Here is a 27623-nt window from a genome sequence, read left to right on the forward strand (position 1 = left end):
GAGTTGCGAAGACCCATAGGTCGTCAATTCTGACCTACACCAACATGAAGTTTTCAGTTCTCTATACTATAGGTACTTAGTGCATTTTTCAGTGTTCTGGTGCATATTCTCAAAATTATTATGAAATTTGCGTTGCTTATCTATTCTCAATCACAATTACCACACTCTCAGTAGATGCAGGACTTTTTGTATCCACATTGTTGGATTATAAAATGACTGTTCATCGTTAGACACAAATAAAGGAAGAGAAAATTCATTTTTTTTTCAATCGATTCCAAATGGGGGATGTGTCAATTATTTAGGAATAAATAAGATTGTGGGAGCCAACACCAAAGGATAATCTTTAACTGAGATTAAAAAAAAAAGGTTTGGAGAGTTTTATTGAATTTAGAGGAGAAAATGTAAGTAGTAGTTTAGTTCATTGATTTGGGATATGATGAGTAAAAACACATCTTTTTACAGAGTTCTTACAACAAAGCACAAAACTTTGGTGTTATCCAGCCAGTATAGGGCACCCAAGCATCAACAAAAATTTGCAGAAATTTCTCAAGGACATCAATCAAGCTGCATGTGCTTTGAACTATATGTTGCAATCTCTTTGTTCTGTATGTGCTTTCCGTAAGAATCCTAAGGAATGGGAATGGGGGAAATGCTAGAAAATGGGCTAATATTGGGAGGCATGTTCTAAGAAATTCATAGTAGGATAGTTTCTTTGATGGGAAATCTATCACTTTTAATGTTAGAACTGTAGATAGATAAATATGTTTGTGTGAAAGTTTTGAAATAATTTTTATTATTGAAAATTGACATCATGGTAGAAGGAATTTAGGACAAATCTAAAGCACAAAAGAAAGTACGTTGCAGTGATTATTGAGAAAACTAACGAGTTCAAGTCCAAAATCAAAGTAAACTACGGAAAATAACCTCAAAGGCTCTCTATTTTGAAAAACGGATTAAAAGGTTGAGGGTTACATTTTAGAGAATATTTTTCTTGCAAAGATCTTTTGAAGCATTCTTATCATGACTTCTTGAAGTATTATTTCATTCAATGCTTAAAATACCTTTTATAATGTAATTCAAATCTTTTGAAATGCGTTTTTTTTACTTGACATGTGAGCCCACCACATTTTGGTGAATATTTGAGATACCCTAATGTGTGAAAATTGATGACCTATCCCTTGACCTTGGCCTTCACAAAAATTATATCTAATCAAATAGTTCAGTCGAGTTTTTCACCTGACTCAGTGCATTATTGTGTCAACTTAGCCAAGATGACGAGTTGGTTCCATTTAGTTTAGGGACAAAGTCACTTCGAAATACAATAAAGTCGAATCATGTTGAAACAGCTCAAGGAGTTTTTAAACTAATTGGTGATTTCTAGCATTAAATTTAAGCATTTTTCATTATGGGCTTTATAAACAGGTCTATCATAACTCCAAGAAATGTTTCAATCCATAGGGATTCACTGATTATAGCCAAGCCATCGGATCGAACTTCCACAATTAAAAAGATATAGAAACATAATCTATTGGGATCCAGGATCCATACACGAGAAAATATTTTTTTAATCAAAATCACGTATCTATGTTAATATGACAACTCCTAAATACTTCTTTTCGCAATGTCATACCTCCCAATTTAAGGGGCAATATTCTTTCTCTATGTAAGCTGTCTAAATTGTGTAGTCTATTTAGAAAGACTAAAATATCCCAAAACTATTTCCCATAAGGTGATCTAACCATCTAAACAAATATGTTATTTTCTAATGGTTGGGAACTTAGGATTGCAAAGGTGAGAGAGTCCATAGAGGTGACATTAAAATCATCCGGTCAACCTGATTTCTGGTCAAGTAGGTCTCATGTAAGACACAGAGTAAACAGCCCTATTTTACAAGACAATACACCATGGAAAGACATAAACCGATTAAGAAATGTATTATGTTATCAAGTCTCCAACTCAACCTCAGCCCAACACATCTCTCCAAATAAAGAATCCGATCAGCCTGACTAACACTTTGGGGCACATCATGTGGGGTGTGAGGCTGGAACCGGCTATTGCTAGCTAACCGCTACATAAGGTAAACCGGCTGCAGCTGGTCCACAACCACTCCCTGAACATGCTCATAAGCATTCGTCAGGGTGGGAGCCTGATTGACATGCCCTGTTGAGAGTTTTTCCTAATTAAAGGAGTTGGATTTAGAACAAAACTCCTGGAGTAGAATATCTGAATTCTTCACTCACTTTTTTTTTGAAGTGGGGGACTTGAACAATTTGAAGACTTCTGCATATATTTTGCGCACAAAAGTAAATGAAACAACAACAGCTAATTTCCTCAGTAGGATAGACCTAAATGATATTTCTAACTCACAGACCCCCAAACCTAACAACAAGGAAACGAAACACAACAGCTAAGTTCCTCAAAAGCCCTTAACTTAACCCCACAAACAAACCCCTTCCCCAAAACCCAACACAACTATCTTAATTTCCCTAACCATCTCAGGATCCTAAATCACTATAATGGACCCTCCAGGATTGGAAGTCTGAGGTGCTGCAAGGCTGAGCTCCAAATCAGTTTCCATAGTTGATGGACTCCCAATCTTCCTTCCAGACGAGTTGATCCGTGATGAATGGGCAGGAACCACTGTGCTAGTAGGAATGCTATTGGTGCCATTAGGCAGATAAACATAACCCCCATTAGGAAAATCCATCATCGGCACAGAGGATAATGCCGGATAAAACCTAGTTCCAACATAGCTTAGCCTGCCACCCATATTTCTCACCTGTTTAAAAAATAAATAGAAATGAAACATTAATATATCGAACAAAACAGATAATACTTCAATCTGTTTTCAATCCTTAATATTTAAACAAAACTGGAATTTGTCAAAATGTAGAAGAAGTGAAGTTAAGATGGGATCTTGTTTTACCATGTAAGGGATCCCATGGAAATTGGGAATGTTCCTAGTCGCTGCAGGCATTGGTTGCGCCGCCATTGGGTTGCGAAATTAACCGAGGGGCTGACCTGTAAAATATCAACCAAATGCTAGATATCATTCGACGGCATTACAAGTAAAATTTTATTTTGTTTCATTTCAGTTTCGATTGATAATTATCACGAAAGATTGAATTTACCTGTTGGTGGGGGAACCTATCAAATGTCCCTTGGGGAAAAGCCGGGAAAATTTGAGGCTGTAAAATAAAGTACTTGATAAGATAATGGGTGTTGGAGCTAGAGAACATGAAATTAGAGTGAAGAACAGAGATCTTACAGGGGGTTTTGTGGGCAAATCGAAGAGGCTCGATCTTCGTTTCCTCACAGTAGGGGTGGCTTGCCTGATGAAATACTTCTGAGCATGGCTGGCAACTTGGGTAGGAGTCTTAGTGGTCACAAATTCCCTTGATATTCCTCTCCAATCACCTTTTCCAAGTTTCTCCAATCCATCTAGAAAAGTCTTGTGTTCTTCCTCTGTCCATGGAGTCCCTGGATTAAAGAAAGATATTAGTTGGAATTGTTCGAGATCCGAAAGCATAATCTGTTTTAAAATTAGTTTATAAAGATTTCAATTAAAATTTTAAAATGGGTATTTCTTCCAATTGAAAAATACTCTCAAATGAGAAACATCATTGAAGATTATAACATAGAATGACTAAAAATGGGTCTATAAAATCACGTTGGAGATATTAAAAAGCCCCAAGAACACTGAGAACTTAAAGAACACAAGAAATAAACAGAAAATTATAGCCGAGCATGAAAATCATCCTTTATGCTCGAGTGGAATTCAAACTTAGATTCGAGCTAGAATGACCGAAATATTAAGAACAAAACAACCGAGGAGAACGAGAAGAAGAAAATATAAGATGCAATCACACACAGAAAACACAAAGATTTTACGTGATTCATCAAGATCGAGGTAAGTCCACCAATCACATGGGAAATATTTCCCAACGAAGGGATTTTTATAAAATACTAGTAAAATTACAAAAATACCCTTAAGAAAATTTCTTTCAAGCAAAAGGAAGTCCCACCTTCCAGGTGGGGTCCACTGGCCCCCCTCAACACCACCAGAGAGTCAGTGCCGATCACTCTGTTCCACCCAACTCCACAAACAATAACAAGAAACGTGTAGAAATCCTTTGGATTCAGTTTACATGCAAAATCATTTTACACGAAAAGGGCTACTTTCAAGAAGTTTAATCCATGGAAACAGAAAGGATCAAGTAACCCATCAATGAATTTTATTATACTTAGATATCATTGAAAATGTTGCATGTAAAATGAAAAAGTAATGAAAGCAATAGGTACGATATATCCAATTAAAATGATTGTCACCCCGAATCATGAACAACTAACAGATGATATTTTTTAACTTCAAGCTAAAAAGAGGTATTTTTTTTAATCTCCAAATATAAAAAATAAATAAAAAGGAAAGAAAAATCTATGAGCCAAAAGTACTATAATCTGGAGAACTGTAAATTAGACTATAATGAGGAATATCAGCTCACCCACAAAATTACAACAGAACGTATAAAAACCCATTAAAGTAGGCGTATAGAAAACATAAATTTCAGCCAAAGAAAAATAGAAACAATAAGAAGATATCACAGAAAATCTATATAAAAAAAAAAAAAAAACACAAACACCCACATTGATTCATTAACAAAACTTGACATTTGACAAAATAACAAAAACCCATTAAAGATAATCAACAGATTCATCTAAAAATACCATAAAAATCACAAAAAAAATAAAAATAAAGGAGAAACAGTTTGATCACCTTTAAAATAAAAAAAGGAAACACGTTGATTCAATAACAAAAATTGACAAAAAAAATACAAAAACCCATTAAAGATAAACAACAGATTCATCTAAAAATGCCATCAAAATCACATACAAAAAAAAAGAAAAAAGAATGAAGTAGGAGAAACAGTTTGACCACCTTTCTTCCTCTTACGTCCATCTGATCCAGATTGAACAGGCCCATCAGAAACATAGCCACAATCACCACCACTCTTATCATCTGTGCATGAATTCAAGTTTCCCATGCTTGAGCTCTTCTGCATGTATTCATCATCACAGCTTTCTTTCGAAATTTTCACCCCAAAAAGCTTCACCACCTTCTCGTTGCATGTTCTCGCATTATGACCATTGTTGTTGCCACAATGAGAACCCTTCCTTGCGGATTCTTTTACCATTTTACCCTTCTCTCTCTCTCTCCTCCCTCTCTTTTAGTGGATACAAAGCAGAGCTTCTAAGACACGATGACGAGGCTTCTCCTATAAAGGATTTCGGTTACTAAAAAAACCCAGTTTTGGTTTCTAATTTCGTTCTTGCCAGCATCGTTACAAGATTTTGTAGTTGAAATGGCGGAAATAACCCTTAAATGGAATAAAATAAGATGTTTTTGATTTGTGGGTCAGGTATACTGGGATTGAACTCTTACGTCATTTGTCGTGTAGTTTGTACTTTATGGAAACTACTCCTATTGTTTGTCCAAATATCTAAAACACCGTTTGAATTTACTCCTTTATTTTAAGTTTTAATTTCCTAATTTAGAAACTGATTTTTAAGTGGCTCACAATAAAAATCCAAAATATATTATTAGATTTTTCAAATAGATATTTTTAGGATTTTATTAACTTGAATCAAATTTACTCTCATCCAATTAGATTTTGGACAGTAAAAGTTGATGGACGAAACCCAAGACTCGGACTGATTAATGACTCTGATTGTCCGATGAATGGATCATAAATCGGGCCCACATCAAAAATAAACCCTTGATGATTCTGCTAATTATTATTTTATTTTTGTATTATGTAAATAATTGAGGGTATTTTTGTCAATTCATAATTATTCATGAAAGACCTGAAATCATGACGATTTGTGCGGACCACAGATTTCGAAAGCACCCTTTCCAGTCCAATAATACCCTTATTATCTTACCTTATAAGGAAATTATCAAAGGGTAATTTGGTAAATGTAATTGATGAAAACGAGTGACTCGCACCAAAGACTACAGTCTAATCTTGTTATGATAACATAATGTGATTGCATGGCTAAATAATTTTGCTATGGAATATAATTTCCATGTGGCACAATCTTAATTTAAGGCCCACTTATCGATCAATATTTGCTGCATCAAGGCTTAAAAATCTTAATTTCATCAGTAAAACTTTATCTAAAAAATTTGGGTCAATGTAAATATTTTTTGAAAAAAAATAAAATAAAATTGAGTGAACGCTGTAATATTTTGTTTTGAGAGCTTTTTCTATTGTCACACCAACTTTTGCTAATTCTTTGGTGATTTACATATGAATTGGAGCGGCGTTCGTAAACCTTATTGTGGCAATAGAATCTCTCTTTGTTTATATTATAATGTATATTTTGGTAATTTTCCATCAGTAAACTTGGATAGAGTAGCAGGCTGGATGGAGTAAATTTACAAGGCAAAGATATAGAATCTACAGGCTGGCTTCTACCAATTGGTCCAAAACCAGCCCTTCGTGTCGGTTACATGAGTGATGAGTCACTCTAGGGGTGAAGAAACCTATGCTTGCAACTACCCATATTCCTATCTTCATTAAATTCAAAAATGTTTTTGTTGACATCTGGTGGATTCCTTGTTAGCAAACTCTCGTATAATTCTTGAAAAATTTATTAATTTTTTATTTTTTTCAATGAAAGTATTATTCTTTGGATTATTAAATTATTATAAATAATTCATGAATTTTAAGTTAGAAAGTAATAAAATATGTTGTTTATGAATTTTACAAAATTTTATAAAACTCGATGGAAAAAAATGCTACTATAACTTTTTGTATGTTGCAAAGTGTAAACTTGTAAGTTGTGACGTGGACCACAATTCGACTTTGAAGTGGCTATACTTCAAAATGTTGAAATAATCCACCTTTTTACATGAGAGATGTCCCTTTTATCTTTAAAAAAATAATGATATACCTGTTTACATTTATTTGAGATTATCCCTTAATTTTTCAAATTAATGATTTGTCCCTTGAATTTGATCTTCTTTTGAAAATCAATGGAACGATAACCTTAATGTTCTCATTATCATCACCATCATTATTACCAACACCATTAACATCACCAATTTCATCAGCACCATCATTATTAACATCACTATCATATGACTGAATTTTTGGTTTTGGGATTTTGAAATGAAACGGATAATGCACGTATGAAGCATATGCAGCATATTTTTCATTTATCGAATTTCTTGCTGAATTTTAGATTGGATTTTTGCAATCTAAACTTGAATATAACTCGAATTTTTGTCGTATTCTGAATTACTAACAAGGGGTAGATTTTGTCTGATTGTTTCGAAATGAGCTAACTTTTTGGAAGGATGATCTCTATGACTCTTCATCATAGAAATCATCCTCACAAAAAATCAATCAATTCCAAAACTTTTTAATCATATAAGACAAAATTTTATCTACAATTTTGTCCATCAAACGCTATACTATACTATATATATGGGTGGCGTTCAGAGGCCCTAAAGTGAGCCAGACATTGTACCAAACATATTTTCAATGTACAGGTTACAATTTTTGGAATGGGCTGATTTTTCTTGAAGATGATCTCTATGATGAGGAGATCATCTTCACCAATAATCAGCCCATTCTAAAGCTTTTAACTCCAGAAAAAGTAATTTACAAAAATTAGACGGTCCACGATTCTTCAACTTGTAAACTAGGGTTAAAAGTTTCAGAATGAGCCGAGTTTTGGTGAGGATGATCTCTTCACCATAGAGACCATCCTAAAAAAAATCAACTCATTTTGAAAACTTATAACCCCTATTTTCAAAAATGTTTGGCACTCTTTAGAGAGCCATTGTATCTCGGGATGATCAATGTCATGTGCAATTCACATTGAATCTCTTGAGATTGGTATGACTATGCCCGAGTCCTCTTATGAGTTTTAAATATTAAATAATCATTCCTTATCTCAATGATGTAAATGTTGGTTACTATTTCACCTCATGGGTTTCTTCGAAGTTTAGAAAAATAATATTTTTCACATGAAATTTATGCTTTGACCTATTTGAACAGAAATGTTTTTTTTTTTTTTTTTTTGGATTAAACTTTATTAGAATTAAGCTGGTTAAGATTAAAGTGACTTGAAATAGAGAGAGCTTATTGAATTTCTACGACCCATTTGTAAGGAACTATGATTTATACTAATACCTGGTTTATGTGGAAGGGTTACTTCATGTTAATATTGGTTCAATACTTAAATTTAGTAATGAAAATCAATTTATCATTAAAATAAGATACCATTTTGTATGAAATAACAATTAATTTAAAATTGGATGTCTTGTATTGCTTTTGTTGGGAACAATTTGTTTATTGTCTTCTCAACTGCATTGCTTTTATTGTCATCAAGCAACACTGCAAGAAGTTACAATGGTTGTTTACTTCGTTCCTTTCAGTTGGATGAAGTTACTCTTGAAAGAAGATGATTTGTTTGTGAGAATGATTCAATGTTCATGTACGAGAAAGACCTTTTTTAGCTTCTTGTGATTTTGTTTCTGTTTCATGTTTATTTTATTTTTAGTGCTTTTCTATTATGATATTTTTAAGTTTTTGATACTCTTCATGTAAGACTTTGAATTTTTCTTTTTTAAGGTTCTATATTTCTTGGATTGCTTTTTGTATTGGATGTGAAAGATGTTCAATGCACTTGATTCATTTCTTTGCTCCATTTGTAAAGCTTGTAGTAATTTTTTTAATCTTCTTTGTGACCTTCTATATACCACAAGTAGTTTTGTATGCAAATCCCAAAATGATTGAGGATTTATCTAGGGATCTTTCTAAGACATTTAAGATCGTTGTTAGTGTAGACGATTGTTGTGGGTTGTTTTGAACTTTTAAGGTGTATTAGGTGCAATAAACCCTTAATTACTTAAATAAATGAACGATTATATCTTACAGATGATGCCATTTTTAGGTAGGACACTATGTGTAAAAAGCCCATATTTGACGGTCTTTGCATGTCAAATTTTGATAAATTTGACAGACCCTACTATCAAATATTTTCTTGTAGAATTTTTTTTTGACAGCCCTAAACTATCAAATTATTGGAGAATGTGCTTAAAAAAATAAAATTTTTTTTCTCATAAAGTATGATTGTCGAATTTGAAGATTTAACAAACAATAGCACGGTCCTCTAATTCACCATTACAATAAATAAAATAATAATAAAAAAATCAGAAAAATAAAAAAATAAAAGAAAAATCATAAAACAAGTTCCAAATTAAGCCAAACAATTCAAAATTCATATTATATATTGAAATTCCATTATTAAACAAGCTCTAATAGAAGCAATTGGGCACCAATAAGCTTCTTATTACAATTCGAAGCAGTGTGGGTCTCATGCCCTTCATTGTCCCTGGCCGATCGATAATCAACTGTCTCATTTAATCGTCCTGTAGTTGCCTCGTACTCTTTGAAGAAGGCTCTTGCACCAATAAGCTTCTTATTACAATTCTCAATTGGATCTCAGATCGAAAATTCCAAGAAAAGAGAACGCATTACTAATAAACACCATTGTTGGAACCTAGAGCAACAAAATCACAACAAAAGAAAACGCATTATCTGACTACAATTTTTTACAAATCTAACAATAAACAGAGATGACAGCTTACACACATCTCATTTAATACTATTGTATAGTAATTTGTTGCAAAAAAAATATGCTCAAACGAAAGGCATGAATCTACATATTCATTCACCACGGAACTTATGATATAGAGATAAGTTGACTTGAGAATATTACATTAGTTAAGTACACAAATATCAGCAGAAGATTAAAGAATACCAAAGCATTGCTTGATGTATAACTTAGAGATCATAAGGTAAAGCAAATGAACAAGACCTGCAATGAAACATTGTGAAAGTCATTAATGTATTTATATGATTAAAATCAATAAAATTTTATTTTGAGTTCTATTTGAAACCAATAAAATATAAAACCAGGAAAATAGATACATCAAATGCATGTTATCAGAAGGATCTTTGATGCAGATCTTGAGAATGAAAAAGCATATAAATATACATAAAAAAAAGCTATATATCAGACGTACATGTGATTTGCAACGACATATTAATGTTTCAGTTGTGATAAATAATGTGAAAACAAATCCGTGCAATTTGGGTCTTCTGAAATTGCTTCAGTACTGAAATAAGATAAGGAATACAAAACACACTAATGAATTATGGAAGACTCCTTTTAGAAGCTTTGAGCCACAAATTATTCTACAAAAAACAAAAAAACAAAAAATCGACTTTTCATGGATAGACTACCTATGAAATATTTTATAAATATAGGTAATACAAAGTTCCATTGCCATGGAACATACTCAGTCTGAACAAATGAACATTGTTGTCATGGTCATTGTATATATCAACTCTTTCTCCTAGTACTTCTCTTTTCAATAAGTAATGTTGCATACTTGGTACTAAAAAAAATGAAAGAAAAAATCCAATGTCAAATTATAAGTAAGAGAATGGGGAAAGCTTTGGTCTATGAAAAAATGTACCATATTGTAGCTGAAATAATCATCCGCTGCTATAAACCGACGCTATAGATCAGAAATGTTGTAGTGCGAAGACTAAATACTACAAAAATGACTATAGTAGATTTATTTTCTAGTCACAGAAAATGAATTGGGTATGTAGTCCAAAAGAGATGACTGCTGAAATTCACCTGTGATAATATAGGAATTACAAGACCGTTCCATGAATCTTCCATGGGAATATAATAAGCAAAAACTTGCATACATTAAATATGACAAATCCTACATCAAGTAATGACTAGTAAAGATTATAAAGAGAAAAATTTTCCTTAATAACTTAGTAAAGATTTTAAGCCTTGAAGACAAACATGAGCTCTAGTTCCTCAAAGTGTCTGCTGGCCCTCTCTATGATATAAAGGGCAATAAATATGAAATTTGATCAATAAGAAAAACCTAATAAAACTAAAGAGTTGATTAAAGTACTAAGAAATAGATTGACGATATGAAAATTATATCAAAAATTCAAGAATACCTCATAATTGGGTCAAGTTAAACATTACCCTACTAGAAGCATTTTGAATAGGTGATATGTGAAGATGACTCTAGAATGGGCTTCCATCCTTCCTGAAAATGAAGTAAAACATATTTTCCTAGTCAAGAGAAACAGTTGGCACAAACATGAAAGTGTATAGTCCACCTTGCATAAAACATCATAGGTAATATAGTAGAGCATGGACCTATAATTTAATATACGTCATGAACAAGCTTGCTTGTTTTGAATGTTTTCCCTTATCTACCAAAAGAAGGGACAAGAAGAAAAATAACTTTAAATGAATACGTGAAACAAGAAAGAGATTTCATTGATAATTCAAACCATTGAATTATAAGGATTCAATCAACGAACATAAAATAATTGGATATCTACCTAGTATATAGCCTCCACATCTATATCAGATCCACTTAAGAATCTACAATTGTTGTACAACACTTTGTGTCTAGTGCGACCAAGAGGCAACTAATGTTACTCGGACCATAGATATACACTTCAGTGAAAGCATTAAACAGTTCATAAAATATATATGGCATAATTTATCCATAGTTGGAATCATCCAATCGGGTAAATTTTTGAGCTACAAGATCTCATAGCTAAGAGAAATCAAATTGCAGATCTTGACTATTCTGTATGCAAACCATATATATTTCACTGGTACGTCATGGAAACCTTTGGTAGTAACTCTTCCGCCTTCATTGAACAAACACAACATCAAGTCAATAATTGAAAGAGAGTTGTTCCCAAGGTCAGGGAAACATAAATGAAACCTAAAACCAACAAGATCTTATCAAATTTACAATTTTCTTGGTGCACCACAAATGGCCACAAAACTGTAAATCCAATTAAATTAACCTAAACCCTACATCAACCAATAGCGCCTAAATGATTCCTTGAATTTCTACATACAAGAGCATCACAAACAACCAATAACAATACAGAACAATATTCATTCGTTAATCCAAACCATAAACCCTAATACAACAATCAATAGTAAAATAAACCCTAAACCTCATGCATCAGCCAAATGAAAGGCAAACACTAAAACCTAATGCATGAAGTAACAATAAGATAAACCAAAATCCCATTTCTCAATTTTCTTAAAGAAAGTGCATATACACGGTTATATCAAATGCATAAATATTGTCAAAAAACTGTAAAGAGTTTCGTATTCAAAATTAGGCAAAATAAATTGGATCTATTCAATCTGAAATTTAGAGAGAGAAAAAACAGATTAAGTCAATAGTTTAGGATAAGTTGTGAATTTGAGCACAAAACTTTAGATTTTCTTAAAAGAACACTTAAACGATCCAAACTTCACAAAACATGAAGAAAATGTGAAATTAAGTCTATAATTACAAAAAAATTTGAATCCAAACTCGAGATCCTTACCTTTTTTTGTAGAATTTCATCCACTCTTGAAGACAAACAAGAAGCTCATGTTTCTCTTGAAGAGTCCAAAACAAATTTTACAAGGAGTAAAAGACTTCTGTTGATCCCTTCGTTTCTCAAAGGAAATCAGACCAAGATATAGTGACAAAGATGAGATCAAGAGAGGGAAAATGAGAGAGAAAAAGAAATCAAAGGAGATTGAGACGAGGAATGAGAGACAAATCGAAGGAGATCAAGAGAGAGATGAGATCGGGAGAGGAACAATGAGAGAAATCGAAGGAGAACAACGCAAGCGGAGAATGTGAGAAAGAGAGAAGGAGATCGAGAGGGAGATGAAATCCAGAGTTAGGGTTTGTTGTGTTACTGTTTATTAATAAATAAAAATCTAAAACAATTTGATGGCTTTGGCCCATCAAATCTTGCAAAAAAATATTTGATAGATAGAAGCCGTCACATACTGTCGTCGAATTTAATAGATTTTCACGTAGTGGGATCACTTCACGTGCCATGTGATATGGCTAGGTAGTGTAGGCTGCCATCCTTCGTCCTATCTGTATGCTTTGCTTGGTATTGCTGTCGAATGAAAGCTATCCTCCAGTGTCTTGATAGATGAGGTTGTTTATGTACCATTGTCTACAATCCTTAGTCCTATTTGTATACTTGGCCTGGTATTGCGGCTGAATGCTGATTTGCATGAATATGAGATTGTATTGTCTTTGACTGTGGATGGAAAAGTATTAGTAGAGGATTTCTATAATGTGATTGATTATGGACTCATCCCAAGTAATGGACTACCTAAGTCACATAATCAATAAGCTATTGGAAGCTAAGTTATATCTTTTAGAGGTTGAAGCCCTTAAAAGTAAAGAATGATGGCTTGGGTTGTTTTTTATTGAAATTTTTTTGTGTTGCTAAGCACACTTCTTTCTATATCTCAATATTTTTAATTTTCGATAATGAGTGGTTAGATCTTTAACCTTTAATTTTAGTCTTTAGTATTTTCCCATTCCCTCTTTTGAGTTATTTTGATAGTTTTTGTTTAAGTTCTTGTAATTCTGCAAATTGTATAGAATCAATATTTACTTACATAAATTTTATAACTATTTTATATTAATTCAAAAATCATTTGCTATTGTTTGTAATTATTGTTTCACTCTCTTTTGATTTCTTTGTCTTATAGTTCTCATTGGAACCATTGGCACCGATGAAAAAAAAAACACTATTATTGCTCACAAGAAACCTAATGCAAAGTAAGATTTTTCTCCTGTTTATCTTTATCTATCAATTTTTCGTTTCTCTTCCTTCTGTGTTTTAACTCTTATTAGTATTATTTTTTGTTTATTTTAATTGTCTTTTATCCTGTTTCTATTTGTTGGCTCATTGCAAGTGTAAAACAATGTTTAAGGAGAACCACTTAGCTAAGTTATAAGACCTTGTGGAGGTTGTTCTCAAGGTCTTAGGTTCAAACCCCTTGAACTCCCCTTCTTACACTAACCACTAACTCCGCTTAGCAAAAAAAAAGTGTAAAACAATGTTAATAAATTAGCATTTATAATCAATTGTTTCTCTCTCAAAATTGTGGGTCATGGATAATTGTTGCGTTGGAAGACCATCTGTTACCAAGATGATTAAGAAACTCATCAATGAAGATGGGTGGAGGCACTTATATAGAGGGTTCAGACACCAATTTTTATGTGTCACTCGATGAGACTTCTATGATTGTTACTTATGAGCTGATAAGTATGTTTTATTTTTTGTTCTCTCTTTTTTAGATTGAATTACTTTCTCAATTCATCCTTAAGCACTGGAAGAGTCTGAATTTTATGGAGAAGAAATGACCGTTTGTAGGCACAATATCAGAATACATGGTGCACAACACGGTTGACATCCACCATTTATTGATCTCCAAATAAGATGAGACAGATTTATCCACTGAAGTCTGAGTTTCTTCTAACAATTACTTACAATTGAGACCCATTGACTGGGTTATTGTGTGGCACATGTTCTGATATTCTCCTTTAATGCCTGGACATTTATCTTTCTTTATGAAACATAGACATGGAATAATCCTTTTAAGAGCCTCTTAGCATAGCTTCTATGCATTTGGCATTTTTTATGGGTCCCGTTCACCCAACCATTTACCCAACAATATGTCCAACGTGTTTTGTCCTACATGAGTTAGAAGTTTTGGAATAGGCTGATTTTTGGTGAGGATGATCTCTACGGTGAGGAGATCATCCTCACCAAAAATCAGCCCATTGCAAAATTTCTCACCTCATATTTATAAGTTGAAAAATCGTGGACCTTCCATTTTTGGTAAACCATTTGTGATGGGGTTAGAAGTTTTGGAATTGGCTGATTTTTGGAGAGGATGATCTCCTCACCATAAAGATCATCCTCACCAAAAATCAGCCCATTCCAAAACTTCTAACTCATGTAGGACAAAACATGTTGGGAAAATGGTTGGGTGCTGAACATTTCCCTTTTTTTATCGGCAACATTTGACATCTTATGATTAAAAAAGTATTATTTATTCTCAATGTCATTTTAAATATTTTTTTGCTGATCCATTTTGTTCTGTTTATGTTGCTTTGATAGAGAGATTATCTGTAAAGCAATTTGGAGTCGCGTCTACAGGATGTAGGGGTGCTTCACTCCATCAGTACATCATATATCATTCAATTTTGTTTGTTCTCTATCCTTCAAAACTGCAGGAAAAAGATATTTTGCGTCAATTTTTTGGGTAGGCGATTAAACAACCTTTTCCATGTTCTTGAAGGCAATATAAAGAGAAACATGACTTCAAAGAAGTCAATAAATGTTGGTCCATTGTTATTTGAGGGGAGAAGGTATATTTTATCCTCTCTTTTTTGTATTTGATAAGTTTTTTGTATCTTTCTTCAATTATAAAAATATATGTTGCTGTTGACTTTTACTTCTTTGATCCTTCTGTTAAAACCTGATTAGATCTTTATCCGAATAGGTTGCTTGCCCTTAAATTGGTTAGAGTGTACAGATTTAAAAATGCAGATGTAAAGATGAGAAAGAAATATCATCAAAATATAATTTTAAGAAAATACACGGTTTCTACCTTGAAATGTTGACCACTTCATAGTTGCACCACCATTGAATTTATAATTGAAGTTGTTTGAAATTAATTTCCTATGTGGTCTGCGTGGTATGTCTAGAGATCATCATGGGCTGGGTTTGAAAATTCACGTTCACCTATTGATTCTTACCCAATAATCTATAGCTTGATTAGCAACAAACAAAAAAAAGTTGGTATTTTTAGTAAAAAATTCATGACCATTTTACTGGAAAAAAAGACGGCTGATTCAAACCAGGAAGAGATACTATAGATCTTTGATCTAAGACTCTCTTCCGTTCCCTTTCACGAAGTGATATGATGCACTTCCTCTACGTTGCAATGTAAACACCAATCAATTAAACTCTCTCACTTGATTATTGACCATCTAAATATGCCAAGTCATGTATATATATATATACACATTTATCACTTGATTCAAATCTATTCCCTGATTTTGAGCCTCATTGTGTTGGTCACCTTTTGAACAAAGAAATGACGATGATGGTGGAACTCATTCCCCATTTAAACCTCTCCACTCTTTCTTAGCAGACAAGATCTTTTGGGCTTTAAGATTGATTAGTTACATCTTGTCCATCGTCCCTGTTAGTAGATCATCTCAATTCAAATATTGTAAAGGTTGTTGAGGTTACCCAAGGTTCAATAAACACACGAGACAAAAATTATGTTTGTAGAGGAGCACATGCTTCTTCTTTCCTTTTTTACCATTTTTTTTTTTGGCAAAAAGATTATCATGTCCTTTTGACAATTTCAATATAATTATTAGTGGAATATATGAGTATACACAATGTGAAAAAAGCCCAAATTTGATGGCCTAGGGCGTCAAATTTCATAAAATTCGACGGACAAAGGGGTCGAATTGCCATCAAATTTTTCATTGTCAAATTTTTATTTTCAACGGGTTGAAACTGTCAAATTAATGAAAGATGAGAGAAATTCGACAACTCTAAGTTGTCAAATCTGAGAACATCAAGAATTTCGACGGTTCTAGACCGTCAAAATTCAGTTTCTAAAATTCATGGGCCTTGTCTCGTCAATTTTTTCTGTCGAATTTTTTAACTTTCACGTAGTGATAGGCCCATGTGATTTGCCATTTTTGTGCATAGAAAGATACTTTTAAGGGGTTGTGTAATTTTTTTAGTATAAAATTGGTGATCTGACGATGCGAAAGTCTCTATTTTTATTGTGTGAAGACTTCAAAAGGGCTATGCAAAACCAAAAAGACGTAATGATGTAAGAAAATATTTGAAGAATCATATGCTTTAATGAGCTCCAAATGGAGTTGACGAATCTTTAAGCTCTTTCTTGGCTTTTAGATGTCCAATAACTCACTTTTATACGACTTAAGATGTAAGCATGGTCAGTTTACCTTATTCTTAGGAAAATGGATGCTTTACAAAGTTGTGGCCTTGTGGGTATATTTAATACCTATAGTATTCAACTCAAGCACATCTTAATTCCAATGGTTTACATATTTGTATGCGGAGTGAAATACTAATTGTCACATTCATTTTTTGTAGCATCTCTTCACCATTAATTTTGGATTTCTACCATGCAATTAGTCTTCTGAGTAAGCTAATAAAGAACAATGAGTTCTAAGTTGGTAAAGGCTTGAGGCGAGTTGATACGAGTTCAAATACTGTTGAACCCACCTTCACCTCCATTAACCACTTGGAATTAGTCAGTTTTTTATTTTAGTCAATATTAGACATACCTTCATTCTAGAGTGGTGAATTATGAATTCATATCTTTACAAGAAATCCTTAAAAGAGATTAGCAAAACAAATTAATCTCCCACATAAGATTATAGTAAGGGCATGTTATCAACTTAGATTCAATAGGTTGCTAAAAAATACTGAATATGTTTAATAGGGAGGCTTGAACTTCTTTAGGGATTCATGTAACTAATGTTGTAGAAATATTTTAGCTCTTTGAAATATCAAACATGTTTTCCTTCAATTTTTTAAACCATGATTACCATAAGACACAAGTACCTAATTAATCAGTAGAGATTTCACAAGAAACTGATTTAGAAATTTATATTACAACCATACATTGTGCACGTGCAGGACCTACTAGTATTTATAAATAATAATAATAAAAAAGATCGAAAGAGGTAATGGGACAAATTATCAATGAGGCCTGAGAGGTAATTATTCGGTATTATAATTCCCATAAAATCTGATTCAAGGAGAGATGAGATATCTTTGGAGGGCAGTTTTCCCTGACACCCTCTTTTGGATTATTAATTCTTTTCTGAAATCTCCCCAAGTGAAAGACTTATAGTATCTAGGGTTGGAAATTGGGTCAACGAGCTGAGGAGGAGATTCAATTGTGGTATTAATTGAGGGGCTAAGGAAATACGCAGCTGACAACCTTTGCTTCTCCTTGTTCACCACTGCTCTGTGGATACCACTCTTTAGTCTTCTATTGGTCCAAGCCTGACAAAATCAACAAAAATTACTTTTAAATATAAAAGATAATTATAGCTCCTAGTCCAATGGGTGGGGCTCAGTCTGCCAACTTGTGTTGGCTATTAGCAATAGGGGTGCAACTTAATTCGGTTCAAACCGAGAATCGAACCAAACCATAGAATTTGGATTAATTTGGTTCGGTTTACAATTAAATCGGTTTGGATTTGGATTTTAAAAATAAAAAACCGATGAATTCGGTTCGATTCTCGATTTAGATAATATAAAAAATCGAACCAAATCGAAAACCGAATTAATATTTATTTAAAAAAAAATATTAATTTAATATATATATATATATATATATATATATATATATATATATATATATATATATATATATATATTTATTATTATTATTTTTTTTCATTTTTCATTTTTAACGAAACTAAACCGAACCCTCGTCTCGTCTCTCTCTTTCACTCTCGTCTCTGCGATCGGTTGCCACCGGATAAAACCCTCGTCTCTCTTTATCTCGTCTCTGCGAGCAACTGCCACCGGTTAAAAGTTAAAACCAAACCCTCATCTCTCTATCGTCTTTGCGACCGGCTGCCGGCGGCTACCATCGGCCAAAACACCTCGCCTCTCTCTCGTCTCTCGTCTCTTTCCCTGTCTCTCTTTGTCTCTCTCGTCTCTGCGAGCGGCTGCGAAACCCTCATCATAATCTCTGCCACCGGCTACCAGCGACTGCCGGCTGATCTTTGCGGTTGCAACCTGCAACAGCCAACAGGTTCCTCTCTCTCTCTCTCTCTCTCCGATTGAGGTTGTAGCTGCGACTGCGACTGCGATTTACGATCAAACCATGGAACCGAACCGAACCAAACCGAAGTATGGTTGGTTTGGGTTGCTTCGGTTCTAAAACAATTCGGTTCGGTTCTGGTTCTCATATAATGGAACCGATCTTTATCGGTTCGGTTCTGATTTTACTCTAACCCGAACCAATCCGGACCGAGTTGCACCCCTAATTAGCAATAGGCCTACTAAGGTTTTGGGTCGGCTGGTCTAGGCTTGGGATTACAATTGGACCCATTTGCAGCCCTCTCCAACCCACCTCTTCTCACCCTTGACTTGAGAGAAAACATACCATCCCAACATTGTAAATGTGATATCCAATGGTTGGGATTTATCCTGAAGATAGGAATCAATGGTATTTGTGTTATTTGGATATATAAATCTCGACCATTTGGTTTTGTGCATGCACATTTGGTTTTTCCTTGAGTTATATATAGTGAGGGTCTGTGACTCAAGAAATGCACACGACCCGTATCATTTACATACAAAATCCAATGGTTGAGACTTATCCTTGTTATAAGTAACAATAGAATCTATATATATAGGGTAGCGTTCAATGGCAAACTTTTTGGCAAAACATTTGTCAAAACATGAGTTAGAGGTTTTGGAATGGGCTGATTTTTGGTGATGATGATCTCCTCACCGTAGAGATCATCCTCACCAAAAATAGCCCATTCCAAAACCTCTAACTCATGTTTTGAAAATGTTTTGCCAAAAAGAATGAGCTGATTTTTGGTGAGGATGATCTCCTCACCGTAGAGATCATCCTCACCAAAAATCAGCCCATTCCAAGACCTCTAACCCATGTTTTGAAAAAGTGTTTGCCAAAATGTTTGCCAAACTGTTGGCCACAGATAGGGACCCATATATATATATGGGAAATGTTCAGCAACAAACATTTTGGCAAAACATTTTTCAAAATATGGGTTAGAGGTTTTGAAATGGGCTGATTTTTGGTGAGGATGATCTCTACGGTGAGGAGATCATCATCACCAAAAATCAGCCCATTCCAAAACTTCTAACCCATCAAAAATGGTTTACAAAAAATGGACGGCTCACGATTTTTCAACTTGTAAACATGGGGCTAGAAGTTTTGGAATGGGCTGATTTTTGGTGAGGATGATCTCCTCACCGTAGATATGATCCTCACCAAAAATCAGCTCATTCCAAAACCTCTAACCCATGTTTTGAAAAATGTTTTGCCAAAATGTTTGTTGCTAAATGGGACCCTATATATATATATATATATATATATATATATATATATATATATATATAAAGAGAGCAAAACATTGTGCTAAACATATTTCAAATTATGGGTTAAAAGTTTCGGAATGGACAGATTTTTGGTGAGAATGATCTAGATCACCTTAAAAAAATCAACCCATTTTGAAACTTCTAACTCTAGTTTACAAGTTGAAGAAAGGACTGTCAATTATTTGTGAATCTCTTTTGATGGGGATAGAAGTTTCAGAATGAACTGAATGAAAATGATCTCCTCAACGAAAATCAGCCTATTCTGAAATTTCTAACCCATGTATGACAAGACATGTTGGATAAAGCGTTGGACAGATAGTTGGATCTTGATCCTACACCTAGATACATATGCTACATACACTAGAGATTGCTCGTGCCTATTGGTATGGGCACCTTCGTTGGGTTTAAGGAGGTACAAGAGGAAAGACTATAAATAAAAGGGGAAGAAGAATAAAGGCAATATATAAACTTGAAGAAGGTATTGATAGAACGGGAAGAAGAGAAAAAGTAATAAAGTTGAAAGTTACTCTTGAGATTCATTGTGAAATTAAATCCAACACCTCTTTATGGAGGGATATATAATTTACTAATTTTATAAAGGCCCATCCTGGCCCAATAATTATAGGACCCAATTAACTCGGCCCATTTAAAGTTCAAACCAACCCGGCTTATTGACACCACCAAGGAAATGGGCACCCCGGCAATGTCAAAATGTGTCATTAGTACTCATGTTATGTGCCCTAATGGCATAACCCCTGTGCATTACTCGTGAGACACAGGGACATTACTTTGAGATAGCTACCTCTGTAACTAAGGTAGGGAATGGACCCATTCCCACACACAAGGAGAGAGAGAGAGAGAGAGAGAGAGATTACTTCGAGTGTGTCGCCAATGTTGATGACAAATGAATTTGGAATAGGGCGGATACCGAGCCATTCTTTGTCACTCTTCTGGACCTGGAGACCTCCCACCTCATCCTGTAATAAGATGGTTAGGGTATGTGGATCTGTATGGCTCCCCAGCCCTAGACACTTTTCAGGGAGGGGACAAGGAGGATATCGATTCACCCTTATCATTGTCGACTCTTTTTCTTCGAAGTTCTTTGTGAAGAAATCATCTGGGAGACCCAATCCATGAGCTAACATCTCCAATATCACCATACCCAATTCGTCCAACGCGTTCAAGTACGCCATGAGCGTGTCACTGTTACATTAAGACTCAACTCAATTTAAGTGTATGAAAGCGCATGATTATCATTAACAAATCCAAGAATCATTTTTAGCTTCATTGATTGAATGGTACAAGTTACCAATCCCTTCATGGGTACAAGTTACTCTTCCTCAAAAACTTGATTCTTTCACATTATTCCTATTTATGTTATAATTGTATATTCTTACTTAAAATTTCACAAATATGAGTGGATAGACAGAAACCATTATTCAAACCCATGAATAAGATCCATGGCTGATCATAAGGTTTCCTATATGAAAATCATCTCTATTAATTAATTCCCATATTTGATTAGAACTTAGGCTATTGTAGTTATGGTTTTAAAACACTGTATTAATTATTTTTATAAAAAAAAAATATACAAAAAAGAAACGCAAATATTTTCTAAATATCAGACAAGCCAATGTGAAGGATGATTCACATTAAAAAGATACTGAGATGACTAAGGTGAGTCATATTGGTTTGAGACACTTGTAATTTATTACAACTAGAATATACACAGAAAGCATGAAATCCATAACTCTAGAAAAATTATTTTTCCACACAAATTTTTTATTATAACACAGCAATTAATGAAATTATATTGGGTGAATCTACATTCCCTACTCTGAATATGACGAAATTCCGAGTTTGGTACATTGTTCATTTTAATTCCCAAAATATGCATTGGCCATTTTTATTCATCACTTTTAATATCTACAAATTCGTAGATATACCAGTGAATTCATTGATTATAAAAATGATGAATTCACTTGAAATACATGTTTTGGGAATTAAAATGAATAGTGTGCCGAAAATGGAATTTGGCCATTAGTTAAGCACGTTTTGGGAAAAATCCCAATTAAAAAAGTGTTTGATATAGGTTAGTGCCTTATAAGTAAAAGTTGTTGTGCTAATAGAATCTTTCTAAGAATATAGTCTCCGAAGAAGAAGAGATGAAATAAAAGAAAATAAAAATAAGAGGAAGAAAGGAACAGTTGAGACCAATGGTCAACCTTCAAATACAAAAAAAATTCCTCTCTCTTACTCTCATAATCCAGTCCCATAAGGGTTCAAAGATCTTTTTTCATCATCTAATTAGAACCCTTAAGTCAAAGAACTTCATTGGACAAGTAGAAATATTGGAACAGGGGTGCCATGATTAAAAAACACCAAATACCTCAAGGCTCAAGCTTTGTTGTGTCCTGGTGTTATAATACAAAATTGGTGTGACAATATAATTTCATGACACCCCTTTTGTTGATCATATACGTATAAGTTTTAGAAATCTCACCTGAATGGATGATGCTTCTCTCCATAAACCTTACTTGCAAAGCCCAAAACTTGTTGTGGTGACTGAAGTAATTGAAGAATCTCAGCCCAAGGTAAATTCTTTCCATAATCAGGATTAGTAGAACAATAACCCAATGGTAAGTTTGCTGACCTTGCACCCTTCATCTTCTCCTCCATTGGAAGATCAAACAACTCATTACACTTTTTCTTCATCATCTCTATCGTCTCCCACGCGACACCATGATCGACCACCTTGAAGAATCCCCACGTCTCACTCGCAATCACCATGTCTTTGCAAGCTTTTTCATACTCTTCACCCATCTTATCATCGAAAATTCTAAGGTTTTGAAGGCTTATCACGGGAATATCGCCACCGGATTCAAAATCGTCATGGTTTTTCATCACCCATTCTTCCTTGCACCAGACAAAGTCCTTAACACAAAGTTTGAGATCCTTGGAAGAGAGAGACTTAACCTGTTGTGCCTCTATTTCAAGCTCCATTGTATAACTCTTTCTAAGAAATTTTGTTGTTCCTTGAGTACTATTTATATGGTTATAGTATATGGCTGATTGCCTTGTTTTCTTAACCATTTGCTTTGTTCAAAGTTAATTATTATAAATGGGTAATTTACACATACCCCTCAGGGTTTTAGTGAATAATTGAGATAACCCTGCCGTCTTTTATTAGAGGAAATGACAGAAATACCCTCGTATTAACCTCTTGCTAAGAACCCTTGATTTACAATATGAACAATCGGCTAATTACTCCATTTTTTCTGTTGTTTTATTTTGTCAGTTACATGCTCAATAAGATCTTGATAACATGTTGGCTATGGAGTATCAGGGCTTCTCTACTCTTGGAGAAGTACCTTCGGATTTTGGCCTTGTTTGGATACAAAATAGAATGTAGATTATAGATAATACCTGTAGAATAAAGTAAATTTGGGAGACGATAATTTTTAAAAAGTAGAAAGTAGTTTAATTTTGCTTTTTAAAAAAATTAAGATTATTTACTTATGAAAAGTAATTTCTTAAATTAATCTAATTTTTTTTTTTTTTAACTTTTCAACTTTCAAAATTAAAATATATATATATATATATATATATATGGGAAATGTTCAGCACCCTAAGTTTTACCACACACTTTAACAAACGTTTTGTGTCCTACATGGGTTAGAAGTTTTGGAATGGGCTGATTTTTGGTGAGGATGATCTCTATGATTAGAAGATCATCATCCCCAAAAATCAGCCCATTCCGAAATGTTTAGCCCCATGTTTACAAGTAGAAAAATCGTGGACCGTCCATTTTTGTAAATCATTTTTGATGGGGTTAGAAGTTTTGGAATGAGCTGATTTTTGGTGAGGATGATCTCCTCACCATAGAGATCATCCTCACAAAAAATCAGCCCATTCCGAAACTTGTAACCCATGTAGGACAAAACGCGTTTGTTAAAGTGTGTGGTAAAACTTAGGGTGCCGAACGGGACCCTATATATATATATATATATTTTAAAGTGTATCAAAGCAGACTCTTCAAAAAGTTCCTAATTCAACTTCCTTCTAGGTATTTATAGTCTTCTGGCATGCAACCACTTTGTATTAGGTGGCATTGCTCTACAACCCTATTGATTGCTATCACATGTCTATGGTATCGACCCTTGCCTCCAGTTATTGGTATGATCACAGTTTAACATTGTTCGACAAGAAAGAAAGTTATTGTTTCTAAATTTAGGCAATACACTGGTAATTTGCCTAATTGGTTGATTATCCTGTTTTCTTATTTATAGCATTCTTTTTGTATTTTCGTTTTGTTTGTAAATAGTCTTGTATAGAGATTCTTTCATTTTCTTATATTTCCTTCTTTGTAATCTCTTAGTTTATAAGTTCAAATCATAAAACAAAAATTTCTCAGTTGAGGAAAACATCTTAAAACTTTGTGCACCTTTACAATGAACTATGCAATGTTCTTAGTACCAATCAATCTTAAATCATGATTTGGCGTCATTAGGACCTATTTGCAATTTGTCAACTCTCTCCTTAACAGCTCCACGTCTTTCTCAATATGCAACTGACAATCTGACTCTCTTTTTCTGTACGCTCTCTTCATAGAACCGTACAAAACCATAAAGATCTATCATTGTATATCTCAAAACAAAAGATCTACGATTTTGTGAAAGAAACATTCAAAGGGTGTTCAAAAAAGAGAGTCAAATTATCAAGACCCTTTCTTTTAAGATGCAAATCATCTGATGTGGAGTTTCCATCTACACATGCCATTCCTACTAGAGTCGTCAAGGGCTAAATACGTTGGTTTTTTTCTTTGGTTGGGGTGGGTGGGGGAGGGGGATTTAATTTCTATCCTAGTTGAAGACAATATATTTTGGTCACTTTCTATTAGTCTCTCATACAAGACGTGGTCAAGGGATGTATGCCGTTAATTTTAAAGTATAGGGGTACCTCTAATAATCATCGATACCTGGAGGGGTTCTCTAAATTGCACATTATAAACACATGAACGGCAACATCTATGAAAATATGTCCTATAGAGACAAGGCCTTTCGAAAAAAATGGATTCCTTGAAGGTTCTCAAACTAAGATACATTGAATTATCGATGAAGCTTGGATTTTTCTTCCCTATTTTTTAACTGAATTTATATTAAGAAACCAGATATTTTACTTTTTTCCCCATAAATTTCAATTTTCTTTCCAGATATCTACAGTTGAGTTGGATTTTACATTGTTTGTTAGTTACAACAAAAATTAAATGGGATTAAACAATAGAAGGGCCGGTTACATATTAAGCAAAAAAGATGCCTTGCCACCAGTGTTAGGTGGTTGGTCTACATTGGGCTGGTTTATCCGCTAACCTGGACCAGCCCACCGAAAAATCTTTTTATTTTTTTTTATTATGGTCAGGACCTTGACCTCAGCTCACTATTTTGGGCTAAGGTCTATTAAAAACAAAAAAAAAAAAAAACTGTATAACAATATAGATTAGCGAAGGCTAAAAACAATTGGTCATGAATATCTATAAAATGATTGTTAAAAAAATTAAACTAATTTCTCATACATACTAGATTTTTACCTGTTTGAATCTTTGAAATTGATAGTACTTCAAATATGAGTTGTGATCTAACTTGAAAATTTTCACTCGATCTATATGCAGCAGGAACCATAGACTGGGAAAATGATCAACAGTTCTATGCCCTAGCCATATCAGCCGAGTACAGATTGAGTGAAAATTTTCGAGTCAGGAAATCATTACGGTTTTAATATAATGTTTATTTGAATGTGGCATATTAATTTTTATACATTCACGTGCTTAAGAAACACTCAAAATCAAGGACAACCAACCAATAAGCCAACATAAATTTGAATGCCCACTACAACAAATATGGCAATTAGGAACTGTTTATAACCGTTCCTAATCTAGTATGAAACCCTCAGTAATAGAGGCGTCGTTAATACATTTGGAACGGCTAAAAACCGTTCCAAATATGTGTTTATATAACCCAAAAATATATTAGACATCGGATTTTATAAGACTGATGTCGTAAGTCTAAGACTTTAGACAATGGTTACAAATCGATATCTAAAATTATTATAAACTGATATCTAAACTTTTAAAAAACATTTAATTTTAAATTTTTTTTCTTCTGTGCACCTATTAGCCATGTTCAAAATAGGGGACGTCGAGGTTCTCTATCAGATTAATTTATGCACAAAAAGAGTTACAATTGAGTCATAATTTACAAATCTAAAATTACAATACATCGATAAACCTTTCACAATCGTTACACAAGCGCAAGTGCCTACAAGGAAGCAATGCCATCACTTCCATCCCTCCCTATCTTCTTTAAGATCCCCACAATGCCCACAACTGCCAATCGAGCAGTCTTTCATATCACCACATTGCATAATCTCATGATGAGCTTCCGCACCTTCAAAGGAGTGTCCGAGAAGCAAGTGTTCCTGATCAACCAAAGAACCAAGGACTATAAGGTGAGAAACCTTTATGTCCATTATTCAGCTCCAAAGGCAGCTCAATCAGAAGCAGAAATAAATTGAATACAAATAAAAGTGCCTAAGATAAAGGATCCAAAAATATTTACTAATGTATAGAACACTAGTTCATAAAAGCCACCGATTTAGAATGAGTGTAAATCGAAAAGATAAATTTACTAAGTATTTTCCCCTACAACTTTCTCAAGATGTCTAACATGGGAATTTTTTGTTCTCATTTTAGTGTCCGTGATATATGATGCAATATATCCTACTTAAAGATTTGGTGAAGAATAAGAAGGTTGAAGAAGAACAATCTAACCTGCATATTTGAAGAAAAATGATGACAAAATCCCCTGAGTTGCATAGTTTAATATCAAAAGTTTGGTAGCTTTCAAGTGTCCTTGAAGGATATCAAAGCTATCAGGCCCTAGAAACAATCAAGATAAAATCAATTATGAATACGAATTGTGACATACAAAAAATAAATAATACTAACAACATTTTTCACATGGATCTATTGACAAAGAAGAATCATACAATGGAGTTCCTAGAGATTTAATTGATAATTATTAAGAAAAAAATAAGAACACATGAGAAGTAGTAGCTGGCATGAAAACAATTGGAGGTTACACAAACAATTTACCAAATGCTGCTTATGACCTCCATTTTATAAGGTCCTACTATAATCCCAACTAGGAATGTTTTCACTAATGAAAACTCTCAAACAGTAGTAAAAGAAAGTACTTTTAGAAATTCTAAGAAATCCATTAAGGAGTCACAAATACTATAAATTCCAATCCCTTATAGGGGCAACTAAGAGTGAAAAATTTTTTGATCAGCATTTCCCTTAATATATATATAACATGATAATATGATATTTGAAAGTCTCATACAAAAATAACGATTATCAAGTAAATTATCAAAAAAATTCAAGAATCAAAATATTATTTGACTGATAGAAACCAATAGACTGGTATCAAGAAAAACTCATTGAAGGATTACTGCATAAACAGAATA

General features: G+C 33.6%; 2 protein-coding genes and 2 long non-coding RNA genes across 10 annotated transcripts; all 4 read right to left on the reverse strand.

Annotated features, from left to right (window-relative positions):
* Positions 1 to 2244: 2244 nt before the first annotated feature.
* LOC147393342 (transcription factor KUA1-like) lies at positions 2245 to 5371 on the reverse strand. 4 transcript variants are annotated; one of them, XM_086456462.1, is made up of 5 exons: positions 4937 to 5371; positions 3269 to 3480; positions 3132 to 3188; positions 2927 to 3021; positions 2245 to 2779 (listed from the first exon to the last, which is right to left on the reverse strand). In XM_086456462.1, exons 1-5 carry the CDS (start codon positions 5190 to 5192, stop codon positions 2776 to 2778), a joined length of 624 nt encoding a protein of 207 aa, XP_086312588.1. In that variant the 5' UTR covers positions 5193 to 5371; the 3' UTR covers positions 2245 to 2775. The 4 variants fall into 4 exon arrangements, 1 of the variants encoding a protein (XP_086312588.1); XR_015182256.1 differs by lacking the exon at positions 4937 to 5371 and adding an exon at positions 3892 to 3910 and having other exon boundaries at positions 2246 to 2779; XR_015182255.1 differs by lacking the exon at positions 4937 to 5371 and adding an exon at positions 3872 to 3893 and having other exon boundaries at positions 2246 to 2779.
* Positions 5372 to 9276: 3905 nt separating this feature from the next.
* Positions 9277 to 13189, reverse strand: LOC147393343 (uncharacterized). 4 transcript variants are annotated; one of them, XR_015182370.1, is made up of 4 exons: positions 12474 to 13189; positions 10100 to 11155; positions 9835 to 9891; positions 9277 to 9573 (listed from the first exon to the last, which is right to left on the reverse strand). It is a non-coding gene; the product is annotated as an uncharacterized LOC147393343 (long non-coding RNA). The 4 variants fall into 4 exon arrangements; XR_015182372.1 differs by having other exon boundaries at positions 9277 to 9891; positions 10100 to 10192; positions 10320 to 11155; positions 12474 to 13188; XR_015182371.1 differs by having other exon boundaries at positions 9277 to 9891; positions 10100 to 10192; positions 10556 to 11155; positions 12474 to 13182.
* A 4517-nt stretch (positions 13190 to 17706) lies between these two features.
* LOC147393344 (gibberellin 20 oxidase 1-like) lies at positions 17707 to 23102 on the reverse strand. The gene is made up of 3 exons (XM_086456718.1): positions 22603 to 23102; positions 20975 to 21302; positions 17707 to 18020 (listed from the first exon to the last, which is right to left on the reverse strand). Exons 1-3 carry the CDS (start codon positions 23100 to 23102, stop codon positions 17766 to 17768), a joined length of 1083 nt encoding a protein of 360 aa, XP_086312844.1. The 3' UTR covers positions 17707 to 17765.
* A 3191-nt stretch (positions 23103 to 26293) lies between these two features.
* Positions 26294 to 27119, reverse strand: LOC147393345 (uncharacterized). Its single transcript, XR_015181922.1, has 2 exons — positions 26926 to 27119; positions 26294 to 26573 (listed from the first exon to the last, which is right to left on the reverse strand). It is a non-coding gene; the product is annotated as an uncharacterized LOC147393345 (long non-coding RNA).
* Positions 27120 to 27623: the final 504 nt, after the last annotated feature.

This window comes from Akebia trifoliata, chromosome 10 (genome assembly GCF_017979445.1).
Source record: "Akebia trifoliata isolate Shusen 1 chromosome 10, ASM1797944v1, whole genome shotgun sequence".
Lineage (NCBI taxonomy): Eukaryota > Viridiplantae > Streptophyta > Magnoliopsida > Ranunculales > Lardizabalaceae > Akebia > Akebia trifoliata.